Source organism: Canis lupus, chromosome 9, assembly GCF_003254725.2.
Source record: "Canis lupus dingo isolate Sandy chromosome 9, ASM325472v2, whole genome shotgun sequence".
In the NCBI taxonomy this organism is placed as follows: Eukaryota; Metazoa; Chordata; class Mammalia; order Carnivora; family Canidae; genus Canis; species Canis lupus.
In genome coordinates, this window is record NC_064251.1 from 26,354,411 (window position 1) to 26,374,070 (window position 19,660).

The 19,660-nt window shown below is 45.0% G+C and overlaps 1 protein-coding gene across 2 annotated transcripts in view; it reads left to right on the forward strand.

Annotated features, from left to right (window-relative positions):
* The first annotated feature begins 11,321 nt into the window (after window positions 1–11,321).
* Window positions 11,322–19,660, forward strand: part of IGF2BP1 (insulin like growth factor 2 mRNA binding protein 1) — a 41,614-nt gene continuing 33,275 nt past the window's right edge. Inside the window, exons 1-2 of one of the 2 annotated variants that reach the window (XM_025440284.3) lie at window positions 11,322–11,938; window positions 13,140–13,200. In XM_025440284.3, coding sequence (XP_025296069.1) covers window positions 11,764–11,938; window positions 13,140–13,200 — 236 coding nt within the window. In that variant the 5' untranslated portion in view covers window positions 11,322–11,763. The remainder of the gene's footprint in view (window positions 11,939–13,139; window positions 13,201–19,660) is intronic. The other variant, XM_025440283.3, reaches the window with a different exon arrangement.

The following is a 19,660-nucleotide window of genomic DNA, read 5'->3' on the forward strand; positions in this document are numbered from 1 at the left end:
AGAGAGAGGCAGAAACACAGGCAGAGGGAGAAGCAGGCTCCATGCAGGGAGCCAGATGTGGGACTCAATCCTGCAACCCCGGGATTACACCCTGAGCCAAAGACAGATGCTCAACTGCTGAGCCACCCAGACGTCCCTGCATACACTAGGATTTTTAAATGCTGATATAAGGGCAAGAGCAAGGACCTGAGGTCCAGGACAGTCAGATTGGAATTCTGGTTTTGTTGCCTGTCTATGGCTTAGTTGACCTATAAAATAGAAACCACGAAGCCACCCAGCTCGGATGTTTACCACATTTTACAATATCCTCTCTCTTTTCTTTTCTCTTCAGCTCTCCTCCCAGGCAAAGTGCCGGAACTAGGAAAGCTGGTCCTAAGGAATGTTTCTCAAACCTTAGGCTCCCCAGATCCAGGATCTCAGTAGGAGGGAAAGAAGGTGTACTGGTTACAGTGGTGTCCGTAAACTAGTTCCAGTCAGTTAGGATATCTAATGCAAATCAGACATTTGCTCCAGGCAAGACTGAATGGACAAATTCCAATTCCAAGTCCTTTTACTTTTGGTGGGAATAATACAAAGTCTTCCCTCTTGTGTAGAAGCTCTGCTTTGCCACTCAAAATGAGAAGAATTTACAACTTGGTCAATGGAATTTTTTGATGGGCAACAGTTTTCAAAACATTGGGCTCATGGAAAAATAATAAAGGAGATCTTAGTTGGTGAACATAATGGAAACACCTCGCTTAGAGAAGGGAAACAACATGGATCGTTCCCTTAGGTTTCCAGTGTGTTGAAAGGCGTGATCTCACAAGAACCTCCCGGACTGATGAGGCAGAAATGGGCTTCACTCTTAGAGGTTTCCAGTGAATGCACCCGAAAACAAAGATGCTCATGCATGGGAGTTGAAAGGAGCAATATATCTGCAAGATCCAGGACAGGAGGGGCAGGTGGGCATCTGGGACCTGCTTCCTGTTTACCATGCTGGTCCTGAGTTTCAGTACATACCATCTCAGTTTATTATGAATACATGTATAATTAATCAGACCTTTAGCTAAAGTCAAGCCACATCCGTGATTGATCAAGGGCGAGTTGCAGTTAACCCTCAACACTGGTTCCTAATGGAAGGAGATTTCTGGCTGCAACAAAATCTTGGAACAGAAGATGGCCTAAAACTCTTCCCTATTTAGTTTGTAAAGGTATTCTGGGGTGATTCATTTGAATATCCATTCGACATTTTTCTTAAGTTTGTTATAAAAACATAATAATCTAGAAATCTTGAAAAATATAGCCAAGTCAAGAGAGAGAGAGAAACAGGAAAAGAGAAAGAGAGAGAGGGAGGGAGAAACAAAGACAGGAATAGACAGAAATCCACTAATCTCAAAACCAAAGAGTTAGTATTAACAGTGTTTTTCAGACTTTTTATTATTTCCATTAATTTTTGTTATGAACTATTTATATTTAACAAAGAGAATGTAAACTGTTCATGTATAGTTTAAAAGAATAAGAAAACCAACACTTGTGTGGCCACCACTCAGACTGAGAACTAGAACATCCATCTCCAATATCTTTGAAGTGCCCTGTGAACCCCTCACAATCATCCTTATGCTACTTCCCAGAATTAACCATGATCTGGAAATTTTAAAAAATAATTTATTTATTTATTCATGAGAGACACACAGAGAGAGAGAGAGAGGCAGAGACACAGGCAGATGGAGAAGCAGGCTCCATGCAGGGAGCCCGACGTGGGACTCGATCCCAGGACTCTGGGATCATGCCCTGGGCAGAAGACAGGTGCGTTCAACTGCGCTGAGCCACCCAGGGGTCCCATACATTTTGGAATCTTTTCTTTTTTCTTTTCTTTTCTTTTCTTTTCTTTTCTTTTCTTTTCTTTTCTTTTCTTTTCTTTTCTTTTCTTCTTTTCTTTTCTTTCTTTTCTTTTTTCTTTCTTCCTCTCTCATTCTTTCATTCATTCTTTCTTTTTTCTTTTTTTTCTGGGAAAAGCTTTATTGTTTCCATTTGGTCCACAGCTTGGGAGAGGGCTCCATTGTGGTTAACAAGCTGCCAAGCAGCTGCAGGGCTCTTCCTTCTCTTTAAACTTCAACCTCTTCTGGATGCATCCCTAAACAACACAATGTTAGTTTTGCATATTCTTGAACTTTTATAAATGGAACCATAATGCACATATTCTTTAGTCTCTAGGTTTTTGTTTTTGTTTGTTGGTTGGTCAGAATTGTGAAATTCACTCACCTTGATACACAGAGCAGAAGTTCCTTCATTGTGATTGCCACCAAATTTCATTGTATGACTATACTCAGCTTTGCTTAATCCACTCTTCTTGGAGGTGGGCATTTATAGGGTTTCTAAGGTTTGTTATTGTAATGTAAGCAATAGGGCAGGCCGGGTGGCTCAGTGGTTTAGCTCTGCCTTCAGCCCAGGGCCTGATCCTGGAAACCCGGGATTGAGTCCCACATTGGGCATTCTGCATGGAGCCTGCTTCTCCCTCTGCCTGTGTCTCTGCCTCTTTCTCTGTCTCTCATGAATAAATCGATAAAATCTTAAAAAAAAAAGTAATGTAAGCAATGCTGCTATGAATATTCTTGTACACATTTCTAGGTATCCATGTGCAAGAGTTTCTGTAAGGTAATTTCTAGTCCTTAATGTACATATAGCTTTGGTCATTGTGTTTAAGATGGTTCCAACTGCACAGATTTTATGAGTACCAATACTAAATTTTGTGATGTACTTTTTTTTTAACTTCTCCTAAGTTTTTCCTTTTTTGTTTTTGTTTTAAATATTTATTTATTTGAGATATAGTGAGTAAGAGTGTGCACGAATGCAGGAGGGGGAGGGGAAGGGGCAGAAGGAGAGAGAGAAGTAGACTCCCTGCTAGGCAGGGAGCCAGAAGTGGAGCTGGATCCCAGGACCCTGAAATTATGACTTGAGCTGAAGGCAGCTGCTTAACCTACTGAGCCATCCAGGCACCCCTTTACTATGATTTTTAAAAACAAAAAAATTTTTTGGCCTTCCAAAATATCTACAATAAAAGACTGAACAGGGGCTCTGTGCACAGAGGGGAGTCTGCTTGGGATTCTCTTTCTCCCTCTCCCTCTGCCCTTCCTGCTTTTCTCTTTCTCTCTCTCAAATAAATGAATAAATCTGTACAAAAGTATACATAAAAATTTTTAAATTTTAACCATTTAAAAAAATATTTATTTATTTTTTCATGAGAGACACACACAGAGAAAGAGAGGCAGAGACACAGGCAGAGGGAGGAGCAGGCTCCTTATAGGAGTCCAATGCAGGACTTGATCCCCGATCCTGGGATCTCAACCTGAGCTGAAGGCAGCTGCCCAAATGCAGAGCCACCCAGGCATCCCAATTTTAACCATTTTTAAGTGTGTTAAGATTCATTGGCATTAAGTACATTTACATTGTTGTGCAACCATCCCAGTATCCATCTCCAGAACTTTCTCCTCAAGTTGAAGCTCCATAAACTTCCCACCTCACCCTTTCTTCCCAGTCCCTGGTAACCACTATTTTACTTTCTACCTCTATGAATCTGACTATTCTAAGGTATCTCCTACATATTTATCCTTTGTGTCTAGCTTATTTTACTTAGCGTAATGTTTTCAAGTTTCATCTACGTTGCAGCTGGTATCAGAATTTCCTTCTTTTTTTAAGGCTCAATAAAATGTTTTATATATTGGATTTTTGTTAGGAAAATTGCTCAAAAGTGCAACTTCTAAGTCAAACAATATGAACTTTTAAAGGTTTTTGTTGTCGTAAGTTTGTTCTCCCACACAGCCGTATGGAGCGTATGGAGTGTTTTATTTCACTATATTCTTGCTAGTAATGAGTATTATAAATCAAAAGCAAAAAAAAAGCACTTTGCTATTTTCATGACCTGCTTAAATTTGACTTTAATTTAGCCTGTTATAAAAATTGGTTTGCCTTCTCCTTAGTGTTCATAGCTGTATTGATAGGTAGGTATTCAATAAGCATCTATTATGGGGAACAGCTATACCAGTCATCCTGGGAATCAGTGAGATGGAAGGTTGTCTGGGGGTGACACTTGCTTTGGATGACATACAAAATAATAAATCTTTACATGGTTAATGGGGTGCTAGCTATATTCCCAGAAATAAGACCCTAAGCGAGCTGTTGGCAGGAAGTGCATGTGGACTATCCCTTGAGATTGTCATCCTGATTGGATGGCATCAAGAGAGATAAGGATAGTAAAGGTTTGTGCCAACTAACTTTGATGGTTGATATTGACTGCCTGAAGCCTTAGGGGAGAAGAACTCCAAGGCTACATAACCAGACAGAAGGGAAAGAGGATGGTTGTGAATGGACATCAGGCACAGGACAGTCACGGGTATGAGACTAGAGAGCTACAAGCCAAAAGATACCCCTTGGTTGCTCTTCTTGATGTAGACCAATCAGCCTTTTGAATGACTGAATTTACCTGTATTTAACCTGATGATTGTGGAGTATAGTATTTACAAAAATAAAAAGGGGAAAGGAAAATGAGAGAGAGAGAGAGAGAGAGAGAGAGAGGGAGGGAGGGAGGGAGAGAGAAAGGAGAAAAAGAAAAAGCACTACGGGCTGAACACAGCATTTTATTTGATTACACTGACCATGTCTTTCTAGATAGTATCAAAAGATACTTACTATGTATTTTTGGACACCTGTCAGCACTGTGTTGGACTCCTTGGGTGATATATAGGCTTTGCCCTCAAGGATTCGATACACAAAATGCTAATAACAAAATCGGTTATAAGCAACATAAGATGCGGAAAAATGATACAAAGAAGTAAAAGTTTCTAGTGAATGTTAGGACAATAAATGCTGGGAGAACAGAGAGCTCTGTGGTCTGAATCACATAGACATTCACCTTAATAAATGCAACAAGCTTTTCATTTTGGTGTATAAAATAACTCTCACATCTCTGTAGCCTTCCACTTCACCAGAAGTAACAGTTTGAATGATAGCAAGTTAGTGATAGAGGGACAGGAAAAAGGAAAAGGAAAGGAGTGAAGAAAAGTATAGAAAGTTGGTATAGGTATATTGATTAAAAAGAGGAAAGAAATGAGTTGAGGGTCAGAGGACCCAGAGAATAATAAAAAGGGGAAGAGAAGTAACAAAGAAAAAAGAAAAATTAAAAAGAGGGTAAAGGTAAAGGGGGAGGAGGAAAGGAATTGACAGTGTCGGGAGTAGGAAGAAAAATGGAGGAACAAAAGGGGGGGAGAAAGGGGAGGGGCGGTGGGAGGGGCAGGGAGGAAGAGGAAGATAGGAAAGGACATCATGAACCTCATTTCAAAGCAATTTAGAAATAACTCTAGTATTTGTTTCCTACATACTTTGTAAACATATTTTAGGAATGAAAAGAAAATAATAAAAATGGATTCAATAATTTTGCATATAAATGCTTACCAAATGCTTTCAGGTTATGTTTAAGAATGGAAGTTAAGTTGTGTAAATAATAATTCTTGAAAAAAATGTGAGAGTGTTTTTGGGAGAGGTAAGTGGACCGAAACTCTTTCTCGATTATTAACCCATGAAAATCAGAAATCATTTTTAGAATTATATCTTAGTCAAACAACCAAAATAATATTCCATTAGTCTGGGTCCCTTCTCTTTGTAGAACTGGTTTGTTTTACAAAGACAGATGAAATGTTTTTAATGAGCATTTTGGTGATCAGATACTAGTGAAATAGTATGTGCATATGATTTTTAAACTTTAATATAAAAAAAATTATAGCAGCATCCCCCTGTAAGCACTATGAAATATTTCAGATAGCTCCTGAAAAAAAAAAAAAAAAATCCTAACTAGAAACAAGAGTAAAAGTAATTAATCTCATCAGGAATAAAATTTTAAACAAGCAAACAAAAATAATTTGCTTCCTAAACAGAAATATCTTTTAGTTTTAAAAAGCATAGATGTAGCTAAAACTGAATTAACTCCATGCAGTTTGATGTTGTAACTGATGCATTTTGAATTAAAATTATTTACATACTTAGAAACTTTGTGGATGTCAAGTACCAAAATTATCTTATTATTACTATGTTCACTTTAAATAATATTGAGGTATGGATTCTCTTTCTTTAGTTGCTTTTTACCATTTGTTTTATTTTGGAAAACAACATTTCCTTGTCTTTTCTTGAATTATACAATCCTCCCCCAAATAAACCTGGGACTTATTTTGCATTTTGTGTCAAATAGGGACTAAACAAAATTGTTCATTATCTTTTAACCAAATGACTTTAGAGTGAAAAAAATGCAAAAGGCAATAGTCATGTAGGGTGAGGAATGTTATTGACCATTTCTTGTACATGTGTCAATAGGGCTAGTGTGGTGTAGTTTAATTTACTCATAAACTGAATTTGGAAACATCCATTTTTAAAAAGTTAACAAAATAAACGATTCCCTTCCTTATCTAAAGGTTTCTACATTGCAAACCCGAGCCAAAACAAAACACTGAGCGGTTTTGTCACACAGGCTGTGTGACCCATAGAAAAACAGATGATTGTTCTTAAAGTTCTTTTTTCTCCTTGAGTCTTTTCTATCTCTGGAATAAACACATTTCTTCTTAAGGTCTTAAACATGGAACACTTTTCAATAATAATTTGAAGGAAGAAATTTTCCTTTTTCTGCTCACAATTCCTTTACATTTTATGAGTTATCTTAAACACATAATTATCCTTATTTATTTGACAGGAGAAAATGCTTCATGTGCTTTTAAATTGGGACTAATTTACACTTTTTCAAAGTTTATAGGCATTTAAAAGAACACACCAAGACTTCAAGTTGCAGGAAGAAACAAAATATCCCAAGGCAGTAAGAAGGAAAAAACAAGCAAACAACAGCAAAATAAATAAAACCCAAGCAAACAAAAAACAAATTCCTCCAAGAACTGTGAAGTCTAAGTAGCCCTGTGTCAGTAAATGTGAATTTTTTTCTTTTTCTATATTTCATAGAAACTGTGATTCTGTTTCAAAACTGATTAGGATTTACTAGAAAACAAAATACAAAAAAGTTCTATTTTAATATATTTCCTTCCTAACTGTTTCCCAATTTTTTGTGTCCTCTCTTTTGTAAAATATGCTGAACTTTTAAAATAGAAAGTCATGGATAAATGTAAGATTAGAAAAGAAGTATATATATTCTGGGGATTTATTCAAATGAGCTATTTTAAGAGAGGAAAAAGTTGTATGCCCCCAAATACCTATTCAGCACTACTTACAAAAGTAAAAAAAAAATTTTTTTTTGATGTAACATGTATCTAAAAATAACGATTAATGATTAACTTAAATCTACTGGACAGACTGTTGTATGTTGGTGAAAGATGATAGTTATGAAAATTTTCAGGCAACATGGGGACTACTTCTGGTTGAACAGCAAGTGAAAAATGAAAATATACAAATAAGATAACAAAATCTAAAACTATTACCCATGAACAAATATTGGGAAGAAACATTTAAAAATAAAACTCATATTGTATGACAAGGGAATTGCTGATTTTCTCACTTCATATTTCCATTTTGTTAGAAAAGTTTTCTTTTATTTGTTTTTTTTTTTTTTTTCCTCTCTCAATTTGTATGTTCACCTTGAAGGAAAATGGATCAGAATTCCATCTTTAAAATGGAGTCAAGTTTCAGGGTTTCTGGATTCAGAGAATTGAATCCTGTAACTAGACCAAAACATTTCTCCAGGAAAAATGAAGAGGAAGGAGGGAGAGGAAGAGGAGAACAAACAAAACAAAACAACAAAAAAATCCCAAAGATAATAAATAGGTGGCATAAAACAATACAAATAAAGATGTGATTAAAGAAAATAATTTCTCCTGCAGCTATATTTTTAATTCTTACAAAGTTTAATTTTGTACTGATGATTAATCTTTCCCAAAGAAGCTGTGTAGGACAAGAAAAAAAAAAAAAAGAGGAAAACAAACACAATGTTTATTAGTTGTCTTCAATAACAAAAGAAAGGGAGAAAGATAGGAAAGGGGAATGAGAAATTGTGGCACTCCAAGTTGGCCCATTCCTATCCCTATCCTGGGAATGTGAGTCTTGACAAGAAATAACCCCACTCTCAGGTTAATTTTAGTGCTGGACTCACTCAGAGGGGGGATGAAGCACCAGTCAACATCATTCAGTGCCCCCAACCCCAGCCTAAAATAGCCAGATCACTGAGGCAAAACTGATTTGGGGGTTAAAAAGATCTGCATCTCACCCCAGCTGTCTCAGCTCTCTTGTGTTCTTGCAGCCTCTGACTATACACAGAAGCTCTTGGTGGGGGTGGGGGGGAGGGTTAGAATTCAGTGGAACATCTGATTTTTTAAAAAGAACTAATCAGTTTAAATTTAGTAATAGTTGGTAAATTTTTTATTTTCACAAGTGTCTATTTTCTCCCTTACTGTCATCTTAAAACATCTAAAAGAAACTAATTTCAACTAACATTTAGACTTCTTTTATATTTTTTAAATGGGAAAAAATTCTGAAAGTGAACTGAATTCAGTGATTACTTTTACAATTTTTGTTTCCCTTTGAATCTAGGCTAGGAAAAGGTGGGCTGCATTTCACAGGCGTTTTAGAGGTCTGGATGGAAATTTTTTTGTGGGGTGTAACTTGCTTTTGTTTTAGGAATAAAGAGATAGAGTAGTGGGCATGTTCCCCAGGGAGAAACCCTGAGAGGTGCTTCTATTAATTCTTAAGAGATTTAAATTAAATGAAGGAAACAGCACAAAGTTTGTGGGAACTGCAGTACCCTGCCTAGGACCCTCTCCCTTGTTCCCCAATAAAACAGAAGATTTCAGGAGATTGGGGCTCCTTTTTAGGAAGAGGCCAAGGAATACAACAGCCTTTCTGAGACCATCTTTTAGCCCTTTCAAAAGTCCACACACATCACCAAGAAAAGTCCCCGGGCAACAGACACACATTCTGGCAAGATTTTTTTTTTTTTTTTTTTCTCCTGGACTCTGAATTTTCCTCTGAATTCTCTTTGCTCTGCAGTTTGTATTAGCTGTTTTTTTTTTTTCATTTAAAAAAATGTTTACTGAATGCCTACTATGTGGCAGACACCGTTTCCAGCTCGTTGGTTTGTGTGAAAATTATGGTCTAAGAGCTGACTAAATATTGAGAGTCAGAAACGGTGGGGAGGGGGTCGCAGGAGGTGTGGGGGGTGGGATCCAGATGTCGCCCACCTTCTTGCAGAGAAAACATTCTTTTTCTACTCAGCAACTAACAGCTCATAGTATTTTCTGTTGCCCCATGCAAAGAAAAAAAAAAAAAAATCACAAGCCCCCAAATCCAACAAACACGTGGCTGGCTAGAACAAAACGCGGATTTGGAGAGTGGGTTTTGAAGGTGGTGGAGATGGAGAAACCGAGTTGGAAGCCCTCCCCCCACGCCCAAGCCCCGTTTCTTTGCAGCGCGCGGGGAAAACCGGGAGGGGGACAAAGGTGCGGCGTGTGGTCTTTTAACTCCCGACTTTTTGAACGGTATAAAAATCGTCTGGCAGAGGAGCGGTGCGCCCAAGTCGGGAGTCAGCTCCCTGACTCTGCAAACAAAAAAATAATAACAAGGAAAAAAAATCCAAGGCATTCATATCAGTGCAGCCAACACGTGTTGCGGAGTCGGCCCGGGCCGCAGGCGACTGAGACAATGGGGTCGGGGACGGGGAAAGGGAGAGTGACCCCCTTCCTCACCTGCCCTCGCAGCACGCGTGCCCCCGACAGAATTGTTTCTCCCACCCGCACAAGCCAGAGCAAAACCCGAGCTTCCGCCCAGTCCAGGGAGAGTCTGGCATTACTGGGGGTCCACCCCCTCCGCCCCCCGCCCCCGGGCAGGGGAGCTCCGGGGTCCCCGGGCCGCGCTCCCCGCCACCCCCCGCCCCCCGGCGCCGGCCCAGCCCCCTCCACTGGAAACTCGTTGCCCTCGCCCGCCACTCGGCCCGGGATCCTGGTTGCGCGTGGACCGCGCGTCCCGCTCTCCGCCGCCTCTCCCGGACTCCGAAACGCGCGGCGGACGGCCCCCTCCCCCACCGCCGAGACGGGGTGCGCCCGCCCACGTGTCGCCCCTTGCCCAGTCGGGTCCGTCCCTCGGGCTCCCGGGGCCGGAGGATCCGGAGCGAGTTGGTCAAAGGCGAGGAAAGGGACCAGGGCGGATCCGCTTCCCCCTCCCCGGGAACGGGCGGGGGAGGGGCCGCCGCCCCCTCCCCGAAGCTCCCGCCCCTCGCTTCCCCGAGCGCCGAGCGGAAATTACCCCCTCCCCCCGCGGGTCTGACCTGGGGACGTGGGCGGGGCCTCGGCGCTCGGCCCCCCGCCCCCGGCCCCTCTCCCGCCTTCCCGCCCGGATCCGAACGCTGCGCCCCAAACAAAGTTCCGAGCCCCGAACCCGGCGCCGCGAGAGCCGCGGTCGCCGGGCTGGGTGGGGCGGGCGGGAGGGGACTCCACCTGTCTGCCCCCGCGCCCGGGAGGGAGACGGGGAGCGTTCGGATCTCCGCCCGGTCACTCCCTCCCGGAGACGTCCCCTCTGCGGTCCGCTCGGGTCTGCTCCCGCTACCACTCCTCCTCCTCCCCTTCACCCCTCCCTCTCTCCTGGGGTCAGCTTGGGCCGGAGCCGCGCGTCCCCCCAGGACCCCGGGACGGTGTCGTTGGGCAGCCGAGCCCCGGGGGCGAGCCACCCTTCCTTCTCCCGTGGGAACCCCGAAACGCGGTTTCCTGCGGAGCCCTGCTTCCCGGCCGCGGTCCCCCGTGTTCCCAGCTTCCCGGTCCCGCGCTCGCAGGGTCCTTCGGTGCCGGATTCCCGGAGGCAGGGGAGTCTCCCGGGGCCGGGGCGGGCGAGGCCGAGACCCCTCACTAAAAAATCTAGGGGAAGAGCGCCTTTCTTTAAAAATCACCGGCTTGCGCGACCCCCGCCTGGAGACCCCAGAGTCCTCGGCTTCTCTTTGTCTATCTCGGCCGTTCCCCGCCTGTCAGTCGCTAGCAGTTAACCGGGGTAGGGTGGGGAAACTCTCGCCCCCCACCCCCGCCCCGACCCCCACACGAATAAAAAATAACCGCACATTTCACCCATAAAGAGGTGGGAGATTCTGGGCCCGACCGCCCTCCCCCAGCCGGGCCCGGGGTAGGGGGATGGGTGGGGGCGGGGCGCCTCCCTAGGGGCCAGATTCTTGCCAAGGGGGAGGGGGCAATTAGAGCTTCGGGAACGCAGCCCCCACCGCCCAGTTCCCCGCCCGGGGTGGGGGGGGGTTGAGTGCCCCCTCCCTTCCCACCCGGGGCTGGAGATCGGTGGGCTGGGCCGGGCCGGAGGGCCGGTGGGCCCAGAGGCGTCGGGGGTCTTCCCGAGCCGGGTGGGTGGGGGCTTTCACCACGTGGCTTCGCCTTTTTTTTTTTTTTTTTCCGCTCCATTTTTTTTCAAGTCGATTTTATTTAGAGGCGGCGCCAGGGCGGCCGCGGAGAAACGTGACACACCAGCCCGCTCGGAGGGGTTTCGGACAGAAGGGAAGGAGCAGCGCCGCGTCGTCCGCCTCCCAGCGCGCCGCGGGCACTTCTCCCGGGCCTCCCCGAACTCTCCCGCGACCTCTGCGCGCCCTCAGGCCGCCCTCCGCGCCGCGGGCTCCGGACAACTTCAGGGGTGGGGTGCAAAGAAAGTTTGCGGCTGCCGCCGCCGGCCTCCCGCCTCTCGGCCTAGGAGGCTCGCCGCCCGCGCCCGCGCCCGCCCGCTCGGCCTTGCCAAGGGACCGCGTCCCGCCCCGACACCGCCACCATGAACAAGCTGTACATCGGCAACCTCAACGAGAGCGTGACCCCCGCGGACTTGGAGAAAGTGTTTGCGGAGCACAAGATCTCCTACAGCGGCCAGTTCTTGGTCAAATCGGGCTATGCCTTCGTGGACTGCCCCGACGAGCACTGGGCAATGAAGGCCATCGAAACTTTCTCCGGTAAGAGCGCGCCCACCTCCCCGCAGAAGCCAGCACGACGCCCCCGGCCCTCCCCGGCTCCCTGCCCGCCAACTCCTCTCTGTCCCCGGCCTGCGCCGCTTGGCCTCGCCATCGACCCTCCGCCCGCCTCTTTCGACGCCCCCTGCGTCCCCCCGCGCCCCCCGCGCGGAAATAGCCCGGACCCCCTCACCCTTTCCTCCCAGCCCGAGCGGAGGCCGGAGGCTTTCGGAAGGCCGCCCCTGCCCCCCACCGACGGGGCGGGGGCCCCACTGGCGGTGTGTCTGTGGGGGTTCCCACTCGGGCGGCCCCCGTCTGGGGCGTTATTCCCCTGCACCCCCGTGTACCCGAGGCCGGACCCCCGCCCCCGCCCCCCACGCGAACACCACCCCCACCCACCCCCACCCACCCCCAGCTCCCTCTCCTCGGCCCTAGGCCTTTCCGGGCGGGGAAGAGGTCCCCGCGCCGTCCCCGAGCTCCCCGGTTCCCAGTGGGACGGCAGCCTTCGGGCGGGACCGGAGAGGAAGGGGGGTCCCGCCTCCCGCCCTGGGCCTGGGCTTGAGCCATTTTGATTTGAAAGTGGGGCGTGAGCGGGGTGGCGCGGCGGCGGCGGCGGCGGGTCGCCATGCTGCTTCCCGAGACGCCCAGGCTGGGCCGAGAGGCGCGCGCCGCGGCCGCCGGGGACCCTCCCCGCGGGGCCCCGCTCCGCTCCCCCAGGGCCTCGGCCCGCCACCGGCCCCGACAGGTGAGCGCCTCGCCGCCCGGAGCCCTTCTCTGCGGCCGCACGGGGAACTAAAGTTTCGTGCTGCACCCCTCCCCCGCAACGCACTTTGGGAGCACCGAGGAGCCCTTTCTCTCCCCGGCCCCTGCTCCCCACCTCCGGGGGCCGAGAGGCAGCCCGCCCCCACCCACGCCCCGGCCGCCCCCCGCCTCCCAGATCGGGCGCCCGCAGCCATCCACGACCCAAGTGACCTCGGCGAGAGAACAGAACAAAACGAAAATTAACAAAACACAATAACGAATTTATAGATTTCCACCATTCCCAGCGCGACCGTTTCGCGTCCGGCCACGGAACCCACTGCCTGGATTCCTAGGCAGATCTCTGATCACAGTAACTCCTGAATTACCCTCTTTATCCTTTTCCCACCCCACACCCCTGTTCAAGATCTTATATTGTCTTTTTTTTTTTTTTTTTAATCTTTAGGGAAAGTCGAATTGCAAGGGAAACGCCTAGAGATTGAACACTCGGTCCCCAAAAAACAAAGGTAGGAAAGGGCTCTTCGACGAAGAAGGGAGGCAACCTGGGGGCGCTTAGAGGTTGTGTTAAGGGGTCCATAGTGTCTCCAGTGGAAGAAACCCATTACTGGCCTTCCCACCCCCAACTCCGGATGTTGGGGGCAGGGAGGGAAGATTGGCTAAGATCTTGTAATGGGTGGTTTACAGCTTGTAAAAAATAAGCTGGGGTTGGGGTGGGCTGAGAGATGGTATTTGGAGAAGTAAAAGGCAAAAAAAATCAATAGAAAAACCTTGTGGAGTTTGTTCAAGGTGTGTGGGGCCATTTTTGTGGGAAGCTAAAAATCTTTGAAGAGTTGCAACTCGACATTTCTGCAACTTCTAGCAGGCCTCCTTTTTTTTTTCCCCAACCCGTCCTTTAGCATAATTCTTAAGTGGATGGGGGGGGGATCCCTTTGACTTCCTAGGAGAAGTAAAATGAATTCCTGCCCCCAAAAGAATTCCCTTATGCTTGTGTTATATGTGTATTTCTGCAACAGGCAAGGGCATTTTTTTTCCAGACCCCTAGCCCTAGCCCTTCACATCACACGCCCTCCCCTCCCAACTGGATTTTGCAAAGAATATGCTTTGGCTGTGCGATCCTTTCCGAGCCCCCCTACCCCCACTCCTTCAGTCCATTGTTATAAGGGGACCATCTGGGGTGAGAGCTTTGTGTTCAGGCTGTGAGCTGGGGCTCTTTGGAGGGTCTAGAACTCCCTGGATGAATTGTGAGAGAGAGGGAGATTGAGTGAGACAGAGTGAGTGTGTGTATGTGTGTCCCAATACCTTCCTACTCATTTAAGCAAAGTGGGGTATCTCTATCATGGTATCCCTAAATCTGGTTCATGGTGGCTTTCAGATCTTTCATTGAACTCTGGCTGGGAAGTATAGGGGCAGAGTTTCTGCTTTCTCAAATCTGACTTTAAACATGTTGACAGTGAAGAGTTTTCCCTCCTGTTGCTGCCCCCAGGAAATCTTTGATCCTCCGGTTCTCTCCCCCATCCCCTCCCTAGGTGTGTTCTCCCTCTCATTTCAACTAGAAACTTGCTGCATTTAGAATAATCCTGGCTTTTTCTGGGTGGGAAAGTGGAGGTGGGTGGCAGTTTTTTGGGTTTTGTTTGGTTTTTTTTTGAGCCTGTGAAGTTTTAACTGTAAAGTATAAGTGAGATAAAAATCGGTCCAGTAGGTTTAGCTTGAGATATTTTAAGTAACTTGGAACTATTGTATCTATAGATGATCAATATGGCTTGTAACTATGTTTATAGAGCCTGTGATTTAACCTCAAAAGCTTCAAATACTCTTATTGGAAAGGCAATTAGAGTTAGTAGTAAAGAGGCAATAAAATCGGAAGGAAGAGAAAAAGTCTTATTTATTATTTTGAAACATTTCCTGGAGATGGGAATGAGAGAAACATACTGACACCAGTGGATTTATTGAGAAAACTGGATATTTGAGCTAAAAGCTCAGCGTTTGAAATATGTTGATGAGAAATGTCCAGAATAACTGGAATTCTGACGTGGGATTTTTTTTTTCCCTTTTGCTCTTCTGGATGGTTTAAATTTTAAAGGGAATGAAGTGAAAGCAAGAGAAATTGCAAAATGTGATGAAATGGGACCCCAAACATTTATATTTTAATTTCCATGGTGCTCTGTATTTATGGATCTTTTCCCCCTAAGCCATCTGCTTGCTTTCAAGCCATTTTTAGGCTCCTTCTTGTTCCCTCCAAAATGCATGACTTAGGGCGCTTTTGAGTTAGGAAGGGGTGGGATTTGTAAGAGTGGGAACAAAATCTTCCTTTCCACATCCATATTAAATTCCATCTTTTGTGTGTTCTCTCTCCTGCCCTGAAATAATTTTTTGAGCACACTGAGTTAGTTGTGTGTGTGTGTGTGTGTGTGTGTTTGTGGGGTGGTTGAGAAGGCACTTCATTTTTCTAGAATGAATCAATTTTTGAAGTTTGAGGATTTTAAAAAAAGTTTGTTTTCATGAAGTCAGTTTGCTCTATCATTTTGTGTTCTTTGAAGGAAGCATTTTGTGGTATGTGTTCTCAGTCTGTCTGAAAACTTTCTTTAGTTGGTCTGTTCCTGGCTTTTTCAATCTCATGGATATATAGACCAGGAACTAGTTAATTAACTATGACTAATATTTTAAGGAACATGAACAACTGTGTATTTTATATATGTGTGTGTGTGTATATATTTATATACACTCTTGTTTTCACTGTTTGAAAAAATAGAAGCAACTTTTGGATACACTCAGTTTCAAATAAGTTAATGACTTTAAACATTTCTAAGAGATTCATAAAAATCTAATAACCTAAGTGTTCCTGTTTTTTGTTTGTTTTTGAGAGGGGAATTAAACAAAAGGTAATAGGCAGTTACCTTAGCATCCTCTGATTTTGAACTATTAATTCATTTTGTTCTAACTTTGTATCTGTTTGATATAGTTTGTACTTTTTAAAGAACCCAAAAGACTGAGCACATGCCTTGAAACTGAGAACATTAATTTGATATTTTAAATGGATGATATAAAATTTCTCCCACCTTCCCAAACTCTCTGAGACAGTGTTGGAATTTTGGCAAACAGTTTTGTCTTTTGGTTGAGAATTTGTATATATTTACTGTCAAATATTAGGACACTGGGAAAAGCCAAAAGCAGTTTGAAAACAATTGTGGAAAGGATTTGTATGTGTTTTATTTTGAGAGATGGAAGAGTAGTTAAGGTGGGGGGGGGGTCCCATTTTAGACTTGTTTATTTTGGGAAATGACTTGCTTTTTAAAGGAATTGAACTTTTGTTTCATTTGCCACTGTGCATGCCTTTTTCTAGAGGAATGTGACCTAAAGATAGCATACATACTGTCAAGTGTCACAAAATAAAAGGTGTTAAGAAAAAAATGCAAGAGATGTACTGCATTTCTCTGCATGAAATGTGTTCGACTTAAATGACTGAATTTCTTAGGCAGGTTAATGGTGGTTCTTTCTCTAAGCTGACTTAAAATGAGGTGGGCTGAACACTTTCCCTTAATTTTCCAAGTATTTAAAAACAAAAACCAAAACCAGAAATTGGTGTCAGAACCATAGAAGTGTAAGAACTCTCAGAAAATACTTAAACTTTATTCTGATTTTACAGTTTAATTTCCTGAAGTTAGCAGCTTTGAAAATCTGTGTGATGGGATGTCTTGTATGAGGCAAAAATATTTTTAATTTTAAATGATTTGCTCTGAAGCAATTGGATCACTAAATGTTTTTAAAACAAGCAAAAAGATGTTGCTTTCAGAAATGGATTTGTCTTTAATGAAATTTGTTCTTAGGGGCTGAAAATGAACTATAAGGAGGGGGTTAAGAAGCAAGGGAATGTCTAAAAAAAAAACAAAGAAGTAAAAAAGTGGAGTGGGAGGATTTTCAGGCACTTCACTGGTTGTAGTTGATAGATCTGACCTGTATTTAACTAGTAAGCTTAAAGTAGAAACAGTTTATGACATTTTTAGTAAAAGTTTTTCTATTAGGTTTTTTTTTTTTGCTTTTAAATAAACTTAACAATGGTTGTTTCTTAAATTTTTCAGCTCTGTTTGGAGGGAAGGTGGAAATTCTCTCACATTTTAATTCCTACCTAGAAAGTAAACCTTACAAATTCATAAATTATGTTTTCTTCACTGGTAGGGAATCCCTTAACTTGTTATCATTTAGTGCACAGTATTTCAAGGTATTTTCCTAAAGGCAGTGTATTTGTCCACTGGGAGAGTGGTAGGTTTCTAGAACGCTTTATTTTCTGACCCAAAGTAGAAAGATGAAATTTTATTCTAATGCTTTCTCAGATGGAGAACTTTGGAGGAAAGGCTGGGAAGAATTGTAATTCCCATCACTAATTTATTCAAAGTATAGTTAACTGTTCCAAATGTAAAGTTTTAATGGCACAGCTTTTGGTGGAAGAAGAGGAAAACATTCTTATAATTATGTTTCAGAGATGAAATACATGACATTAGCAATTGGAAGAATCTTGATTCAAGGGTTCTGAGCTTCTAATCTTTTTAAATTACCTTAATATATGTCATTTGAATCTATTTTATGTGTTTGGGTACTTTTGAGGCTTATTTTTTAGCGTTTATTCTGAACTTCAGTGTGTAACAGTTGACAAAGATACCATTGAGATAGGCTAGTGAGTATAGAATTTTAAAAAATCAGAAAAAAAATTTCAGATTTGGTTTAGTTGAATGAAAAGGGGGGAAGGAAGCCCAGCAAGTGCTGTGTGAAATTTGGAGTTTTTTAATTTTTTAATTTTTTTTGTTTTTTTCTGAAGGTGGACATTGGTTATATCTCTGGTTTTTGTATGGGGGATGGTGGTAGTGGTATCATTAGAATGAATGTATGAACCAAAGGCGTTTGAAGAACATTTTGCCAGCTGTTAGGATTTGAATTCCGTCTTGTTCGCTCCCCATCCTCTTAAAAGATTCTTAAAATGTGGCTAATGTCTTCCAGAAAGTGCAGCTTAGAATTTGCGATGGGAGTGTTAGGGAGGAAAAAAGAGGAGGAAAAAAAGTAGCAGGGGAGACTGGAGAAATCAGACGAGTTAGTCCGAGGTTGGAAATTCCAGACGGGGGAAAAAAAGAGAGAGAGAGAGATGGGGGTTGGGGTGGAGTTCCCGCTTCCCTTTAAAAGAGAAGCGGCTGGAGGCGCCCAGCGACCCACGGGAGAAGGGGTCGCACACGGCAGCTTTAAAAGGCGGGTGGGGGACTGGGCGCAGGGCAAGGCTCCTGCTGCTGTCGGAGTTGCCTGCCTTCCCTTCCCCTTTTCAAAAAGCAGAGAAAGTCGCGGAGGCGCTGTAGGCGCTTCCTGGAGAGCCCGCGGCGGCCCCGCTGCCCTGACCTTTCCCGGGCCCGCAGCTGCTCCGGGCGGCCCCCCAGTCTCTGCCCGCTCCACGCCCCCGCGCCCCCCGCAGCCGGGGGGTTCCCGGCGGGGCTGCCTTCCCCCGGGGTCCCCGAGAACCCCCGGCCGCGGCGCGCCCGCAGCTTCGCCCCGGTCCGGTCGCCCCAGATCCCCAACCTCGCCCACGTGGAGCGCTCCCCGGTTGCTGGCGCAGCCCTTCCGAGCACCCTGCCTGTCTGCAGACCTTTCCATTCAAAGGCCAAGGCGAGTGGAGAGGGTGGGAGAGAGAGGGGTAAGGAAAAAAGAGGATGGGAGGTGGAGAGAAAATGGAGGTGCATGTAGTGGTTGCCCTCTCCCAGGAGCTGAGGCCCCTCCCTTGGCAACAGGGCACAGAGCTGGAAGAGTTAACAGGGTCCAGTAATCTTTAGAAAATTGCCTGCCTCCATGTCCCAAAGGCTGATTGGAATAATAACAAAGGGACAGTTACCAGAGGTTCTAGGGTGGGTTTTTTATTCGTGTTGTAAAAGAGAGACAACAGGTCCTCCAGGGGGGCCACTGACTGGGCTTGCAAGAGTTTTCTGGGGTCCCAGCCAGTGTCTGACTCCATGTTAATGTCAGGTTTGCACACCATTTCCACCTGTGCTGAGCACATTTCCTCTCCTCCCCCACACCTTTTAAAATGCCTGTCAAAACAAAAGCAAGAAAAGGTCTCAAAAAACAGGCACTCAAGAGAGCGCATGCCCCTTTGGTTACTGATAAAAAGTTCGATTTGGCTAGAAAAAGATCATACTGGGGGAGCGTCTGTGATAACATACCACTGCAAGGAAGACAGTGCCAGCAGAAGATGTTCAGTCCCAAGTTTGCTAACTCCATTCCAATAGAAGAGCTTGAATGTTCCCTCAGATTTTGTTCAGAGTGGGGGCTCTGCTTTTCTAGTGAGTAGGAGGGGTCATCCTAGTATGGAACAAGCAGAGCCAGCTTCGTAAGACCTCCTGTTTGCAGCTAGTAGGTTTGCAATAAATAGTTGATGAATGAAGGCACAACAGGCTTTTTTTTTTAAGATTTTATTTATTTATGAGAGACAGAGAGAGGCAGAGCAAGAAGCAGGCTCCATGCAGGGAGCCTGACCTGGGACTCGATCCCTGGTCTCCTGGATCACACCCTGGGCTGAAGGCGGTGCTAAACCGCTGAGCCACCTGGGCTGCCCAGGCTTTTTCTTTTTTTAAGATTTTTATTTATTCATGAGAGACACAGAGGCAGAGACACAGGCAGAGGGAGAAGCAGGCTCCATGCAGGGAGCCGGATGTGGGATTCAATCCTGGGTCTCCAGGATCATGCCCTGGGCTGAAGGCAGCGCTAAACCGTTGAGCCATCTGGTCAGCCCCGGCATAACAGGCTTTAACCCTAAACACAGACCACTGAAATAGTGTGTGTTGATTGTGGGCAAATCACAGGAGAAACGTAGGTCTGGCTCTCATCATTTTAATACAGTTGGAGAACACCTGATTGCAAAACACGGAAATATAACTTCACAGAACACATTCCACCAGCCACCAGAAATGTAGTCCTATCACAGAAGTCCAGTCTTCC